General features: G+C 34.2%; 1 protein-coding gene across 1 annotated transcript; it reads right to left on the reverse strand.

Annotated features, from left to right (window-relative positions):
- Positions 1–4,006: 4,006 nt before the first annotated feature.
- Positions 4,007–7,921, reverse strand: LOC121980590. The gene is made up of 5 exons (XM_042532693.1): positions 7,464–7,921; positions 5,391–5,476; positions 5,002–5,307; positions 4,785–4,868; positions 4,007–4,600 (listed from the first exon to the last, which is right to left on the reverse strand). Exons 1-5 carry the CDS (start codon positions 7,839–7,841, stop codon positions 4,168–4,170), a joined length of 1,287 nt encoding a protein of 428 aa, XP_042388627.1. The 5' UTR covers positions 7,842–7,921; the 3' UTR covers positions 4,007–4,167.

The following is a 7,921-nucleotide window of genomic DNA, read 5'->3' on the forward strand; positions in this document are numbered from 1 at the left end:
GACAGCAAAGCCTCCGCCTTCATTGCCAAGTTCCATCAGACTCGCATCACGCTCATGGATCAGATCGAGACCTCCCAAACTATCTAACTACTTGAAGATTAGATCAATTATATTTCTGCTGCGTCTTCAATTCCTTCATCGATATGCATGCACGTCGACTGTTTTCAGTATATGTATATCACTTGTATACTGCGCTCGTAAATCTTCTATGTACTTTTAAAGTTGGATCGATGTAAAATCCAAAAAAAAAAAACTTATTTGGGGAATAAAGCTCTCGATATCGATCATTTCCTATATGAAACGAGGACCTTTCTAACTGATCAGTGTCTAAAACATGCATTAGATGTTTGAATACATACGCAGTAGCTAGTTACTTCTCTTTAATTATGTATGCTCAAATAGTAGTTGTTTAAGGAAATTAACTAATTAAAAGCAAGAGATAATCTCCAGATGAGAATGAGTGTTAATATATTATTGATCGCAAAAACTTTTGGAGACTGATCAATGTGGTGGCCGGCCAATTACATTGTCTAATTAAGTAATTTGAAATGAGATGTACACAATTAGATACATATAAAAGCAATTTTATGGCATTGAAGAGACTACACTTGTTCTTTTGTTTTCTTGAATATTGCTATTTTATAATAATTCAATACTTGTATAGCTATGGGACAAAATGTGTGACGACTAGGACCAATCCAAAAAGAATCAAGTTTTGATTAAATATAATTAATTTCACATCAAAAATTGTGATCTTACATGAAGTTGGTCTTTATAGATGTACGTGATCCAAGCTTAAGACGATCCTTTAATAATTTGCTATATATTAAACTTAGTTGGGTGCAGCATTAATGATTCTCGTTCCTTAGATAGATGCTCTTCCTTTAGTTCCTTCTATGAGTTTCTACTTGTAAATCAGCTAAATTGTATTTATTTCCATAAAACATTGAATCCTCCACTAATTCACTTAGCTTCATAAATATTTCAATAATTGGAATTCACAAATCGAGACTGTTGGATATATATATATATATGCCTATATAAATCATGTATTTTTAATTTGTATATATATATATATCTATAAAGGTGGAGTTTATTTGTGAAATGTAAAAGAGAAAAGGCCGTAATTAATTACAACTCACCTGAAGACACTTTATAGATGATTAATGAAAGGATGTTTTCTTATTTGGCCTCTGTAGACTAATCTTATCCAAAGTTAAAACTTTAATGAACTCAAATCCTTATCAAACATTCCTTTTAATGGAAGAAATCATAGGGTTGTTCTATTTAGCATTAATTCCTTTTAATGTAATATCAATCCAGTGTGCAGTGGCAACAATATGTTCTTGTCTGTATATGTAGTTAGATTTGGGAGAAAGCAGAGTGGATCTATTTGATTCTGCATGCCATTCACTCACTTTAGTCTCTAGCCCTAAACTTATAAATGGAAGAAAACAATATTACTAACGAGATTGATTGTCCAGGCAGCTGGTCCATGACTGTTCATGCATCACCCTTTTCTCTCAGGCAATTAGAACCTACATAAAGCCATCATATCATATCCTAGCTATAATCTTCAGTATCACCAACTTATCTTCCATATATTATGGGCGAATTATCGATGGTTGTTGTCGTCGTCTTGAAAGAATATTGTGGAAAAGAAAATGAATCATTCTTGTCAAAGTTGAATGCATTTATTCCTTCCTGTGGAAAGGACACAAGGTGCAATTAATGGCCCAATCTACAATCCTTTGTCATGTGAAAACACAGTGATATGCAGGGAGATTTATTATCCCCGTGGCACTCAGTTACTCCAAAAATATCTCTTTTTTTTTTATGGTATCCATATCCAGAGAGATCTAGAGAGAGAAGGCAAAGGTTCCAGGGCTAGCTAGAAAATATCAAGTTGGTAGCAGGATACGATGCTTCGTTCATTATTAGAGAAAGAAGACAGGGAGAAGGATGATGGAAAAGGTCCAGAGGGGTTATCTGGCTTCCTCCATCAGTGCATGTATTCGAGCCTATCTCGTTGAGTGAGATGACAAGAAATTGCTGTAGCATTTGACCGGAGGACAGATATTACTGTGGAAAGTAACACTCATTAATTTCACCGCATTGTTGGAAGTGGCGCCCATGAAAATCTGTGTCGCTGTTCCTTGGGCAAGGTTTGGAGACACGCGTTGCATTGTGTGAACCATGAGAAATGGATGTGTGCTCCGATATCTATGTTAAAACTAATTTTTAATTAATAAATATAAAATATTTTATTGGATGTTGGTGATTTATTTATCTATATTTAGCTATGGATTGAACGGTAAAAATATGGAGCTAAGTTTTAAAAGGATCAAACGTATTTAATAAAATAATCGGCCTAAATCAAATTAAATTTAAAATGAATTAATTTTGATTTATTTTTTATGAATTTAATTTTAATTCAAATTTAATTTGAGTTTGGTTCATTTAGATGTCATTGAATTCATCATAATTTAAGTTTGGTTTGAATTTGATTCGTTTAAATATTATCGAATTCGTAATTAAATTTTTTTTATTATTTAAAACTTTTACATATTTGATGAATGATTAATAATTAATGATTATTGATTATTGAATTTAAAAATTTAAATTTATTTATTCATACAAATTTTATTAATAAATATGATTCATGAATATTATTCATTAATATTCATTATCGATAAATATTATTCACGAATATTAAAAAAATTAAATATATATATGTTCAATCTTATTGTTTAATTTAATCAATTATTTAAATTTATTTATTTAATTAATCTTATCTATATTATATCAATATGAATAAATTTTTATTAAATTAAATATTAAATTTATTCATAAGTATTTAATTTATTTATAATTTTAATCGTGGGCGATAATACTGATTATTTAGGATGAATAATAACATTTTTGCTGTTATAGTTAGAAACTGAAATGTCACTACTGCAGGCATGAAAATTAAAAAAAAAAAAAAATCAAAATAACAAAGATATCTATATTTAATGAATTACAAAATGAATATACTTTTTATAAAAAATATGATGGATGCTTCATTGTATATTTTATCCTAAAAACATTTTATTTTTAATATTATAGCAAGCTACAACGTATAAAATATAATATTATTTTAATATTATAGTGAGCATCCACATCAGTTATCCTATTTAAAAATTTTATCTTAAATTTTGGATAAGATAGCTAAAAAATTTAGGGAATAAAATCTCTACCCTAAAAATAAAATAATATTTCTTTTTAATCTCTCGTCTTTCATTCAATCTTTCAATCTCTCCTTCCACTCATTCCATAAATATATTAATAAAAAAAATAGAAGAAAGAGAAGAAAATAATAAAAAATTAAGGATGATGAAAATTTTAAGATAGTTGATGTAATGTATAGTGAAAAATGATTATCTAAATTTAATAAAATGAATTATTTATTTTAAATTTTAGATATAGTAATAAAAAAAATGAACGTGCATGCTCCAACTACTTAAAAATTTCAACTAATTTTTATACCATTTAAATAATTTTAACCATTGATAAAAAAATATTTAGACTTTAGAATTTAATAATCAAAGTGGAAGAATTATATTTAGGTTCAATTATAATTATATAGCAACTATCTAATTAATTATTATAACTCTTTTAAAATAAATTTGACTAACTTAAAATAGTTTTGATAAAATTTAAATAATCTTATTTAAGTCCGTAAAAAAAAATTGACAATTGATATAAAATATTTGATAGCGGGGAAGAAAAACTTTTGACAATTAAATGTCTTCGTGTATCTGTTCCCTAGCCAGTGCCGAAAACAACCCTCAAGTAAAATTTCTTGTTCATCTCAAACATTAAAAAAAAAAAAGTTTTGTGAATTAAGAAAAGAAAAAGAGATTCTAAGCTGACTACTGAAATCAACCATTTAAAACTTAAAAAACATGAAACATCGCCCGATCGTATTGCATCCACATTCATACTATTCAAAAGCTAACATCCCTGGCCAGTTACTCGTTGCATTTGGATTCATAGTATTCAAAAGCTCAAGCTAAAGTACCAACATATTATTTCTATGTCGAAGGCACACATACTACGGCCTCAAACAAAAGCACAAACGGAACAAATAGCAGTAGGTTAATTGCAAGGCATCATAAACTACTCTTATCTAGGCTGCCTGTAGTAGCTATAAGCGACTGCGACAGAAGCAATGGCTGTGACCACAGCAAGTGCGGCATATGTATCTTCTCGTTCCCAGCTCTCAAACCAGGTAGGCAACTTGTAGAGCTTCCTGGTGCGTGGACCTTGGTTGTTGCTAGCATCACGGTATTTGTTGCTGCTCTCCTGCTCAATCTCTTGAGCACTTTCATCTTCAGTTTTGCTCACTATGGGTTTTTCCTTTGGTGTAACTTGGCAGCAAGTAGAATTTGGATTCCCTTGACAGCAACTCTCAACAGGTGTTGCAGCATTAGTGCCGCCATTAACAGAGGCATTGATGAACTCTTTATTATTGTTTTCATCTGATCCCACATCAGGCTGGGCTTTGAGAAGATTCAGAGCGGCTTTCTGTTCATCCTCAGATAAACCCATTTGTCCCCTGATCCAACATGAAACTAATTGGTTCAATTGCACAAGGTTTGCTTCCATATAAAGCAAGATAATGGTTGTCAAAGCATTCTTTCTGAATATGCAAAGAATAGATGGTGAATGACTTCTATTTTGCGTGATACTTCGAGCACAATTCAAATAAATATATGACCTCAAGCAAGACAATAAGGTACCTCCAAAGATGCTCTATAATTTTTCCTTTTCCAATGTGTTGCTCCAGCAATGTAGGTACATCCTCAGGAGTCACATAACCATACCTTAGGCACGACAAAAACAAAAAACCATTATTTCCACTTTAAAGAATATATAAGAGGAGCATTGTCATAGAAACTAAATATGGAAGAGAAATGACGACAAAGAACTTATACCATTATGATATTTTATCCTTACCAATGACCGGATACTGCTTCACTGACAGTTGGGCTAAATATGATAACATTTCCAGCATACTTATGACCACCAATGTGAGAGCAAGGACTAACAAATACTTCACCCTGTAGACCTCGTGATGAGATCTCTTCCTTGAATCGTTTAATCAGAACAGGACCGCAAACACCACACCTGCGATCTCGACTACCATGAGCACATACAAAGATATATGAACCTGAAAGTGGCTCAGGTGGTTTAGGATTCCACTCGGAGTTTTTCTTAAGCACTTCATCCACAAAAGGTTCAACGTCAAAATGTGTCAATTGCCTACAATTAACAAATCCAATCCAAAACTAAGAAGTGTGAATATACATTCTGCTGCTCAGTAGACTTTAAGCTTATTTACTAACCTGTATCTTATCATATCTGGAAAGATCAACACATCGCCATTTGAGAAATCAGTGCCATCTTCTCCTTGAGATATAGTGAGACGAGTCTACGAAAACCGGTGCAAAAAGAGTTTCAAGCCAAGACATAATGAATATAACTTTAATTCGCTTAGGATCCAACCTTATGCATATCATCTTTCAATAAAAATATACAGAAAGGGCTGTACAGGAAGAAAGAAACTATTTTTGTGTCCGTAAATAGAATGAATCTATGGCATCACAATCTATAAATAAAAAATAATTCATCACTAAATAGTGATACAATCAACAAAAACCAACAACCCATTAAACTGTATAAAACGATCAACATAGTTCAAAAAAAAGAGGATCAGAATCAGCCAAGTAAAAAAAAACTTAATATTGGTCATCAGGGTCAATAGGTTTGGAAGAGGAAAACCTAACAATGGATTGATTTTATAACTGTGCTGATTATTTCCAAAGATTCCATCCGCCAATTTGGTAAGAATGGAATGCTCTATTCAATTCATGCTGGATTCCTACCAATTCCAACTAGATGTATCTGGTCATTTCTGCCAATGTTCTGTCATAGCTTGGAGGGTGTCTGTTTTCTTGTGTCTCAGATTGGTTACTGTGTTATCAACTTGGGTTGGCTGATTAAGATTGAAATTAACCAATTCAGTCAACTATGAAAATGCTACACCTCATTGCGAAAAGAATTATGATATTGTGTGACTAGATAAATGGCGCATCCAAGAGCTGTCTGTATGGAGAAAGGTCCACTAGAAATGTTAGAATGGATGGACAAAGAAAGACACTAATGGGAGGAACTATTCTAAACCAATGATCTATTAAAACTAATGAAATTATGAACACCATATAAAATGCAGCACTGGCAGAAATGATGAGCACAAATCTCAAATTTTCGGTGGGATGTGCCAGCATTCTTGAAGCATGAAGGTGCCAACTAGTTCAACTGGTAACGTTTGCCAAGATGTTGAGTTCCTAACCTGCCTTCGTCAAAATATGATGGCCTGAGGAATCTCATAAATTTGCCAGCACTCTTGTAGCACAAAGGTGCCAACTAGTTTAGCTGGTAAGGTTTTGCCATGGTGTTGTGTTTGAGACCCACCTTCAAAATATGATGGCCTGAGGGATTTCATAAATTCATCTAAAAAATATTCATGAGGCACATTATGCTTATTGACTACAATTACACAATCTAGGGGTTCTCCTATCTTCAAATCTATGTCAAACTTTTATCAACGAAAATTTTTTAGCTCAAAATCATACATTGTATCATCTGAAGATCCTACTTGTCACACATGACGTGCAGAGGGAAATATAGGATATCAAAATCAATGGTAATATGCCAGAAATATTCTTTCAAACAAACATGGCATTTATGGCTCATTAGTTCTTCATTCAAATAGGAGAAACAATTTATGATGTGTCTAAAAATTCATCTGACGAAGCCATGCCATACTGCACAGCCACTCAGCTGCAGTTCTTTGCCTGAAGTGTAACTGCAGTGTACCATTTCTTGATACCCTCAGCTCTATTACTGTATGATCAAAATGCACATGCAATTGGACTGGTAGGTGGCTTATTTGTTAGATATCTACTAAGTTAGACAATATATTTCGGTAGGCTTTTTTCTTTCCTGGATCAAAACTTTCCACCTATTTTCTGACTTACAGCTGAATTGTAGCAGCATGTACTTCCTCCTTTTTCCTTGAGAGAACTAGTCTGTTCACCCTTTTATCTTTTCTCAATGAAAAAAAAAACTAACTAGTTAAGAAATGATGACACGAGAACTTTTTTGAACGCAGGAACAAGAATTAGGGCAAGCATCCAAGATATCCCGTTCATAACACACATCCATTGCGGATACGACAAAGGATTTGAAGCATTAGTATTTCGTAATTTATCAACTAAAATATGATCAGCATACACTTTTTGCTCACATGTCGGAAAGAGAAGTCGGATCAGCATATGCGCTCGCATTATTAAATATATGGAATTCCTAAACGTCAGGTACGCCAATTTTTTTTTTTTTTTGAAAAAAAGGTTCACCTTCTTACTGATCGAAGACTTAGAAGCTTTGATCTCCGCCGCTAGTAGCCTCGGCAAGCGGTCGGAGTCCGACCCCTCAACATTCGGAGGCCAGACCTCAGGCGACTTGTAGCAGAGGAACAGGTGGCGATCGTAGGGCTGGACCGTCCCCACCAGTAGATTCTTCCCAAAATCCGGCCTTTGGAATCCGCACTCCGCGTCTTCCCCGGCGCTAGGAGGAGCAGCTCCCCCGCCTCCTGCCGCCGAGACCTCGGAGGCGGCAGGGACCACGTCGGCACCCTGCAGGGCCCCGTTTTGAGACTCCGGCTGGGGCGCGAGGGGAGCGGTTCCGTCTCCGCCGGAAAAGGCGTTCGGGGAGGAGAGAGAGGGGGAAGCCATGGATCGACGAGGGTTGGAACGGTTACGGCGCAGATCGATGAAAGCGCAATCGACGTCGTAGCATTTGGGGAAATGAGAAC

This window comes from Zingiber officinale, chromosome 5A (assembly GCF_018446385.1).
Source record: "Zingiber officinale cultivar Zhangliang chromosome 5A, Zo_v1.1, whole genome shotgun sequence".
NCBI classification, from domain to species: domain Eukaryota; kingdom Viridiplantae; phylum Streptophyta; class Magnoliopsida; order Zingiberales; family Zingiberaceae; genus Zingiber; species Zingiber officinale.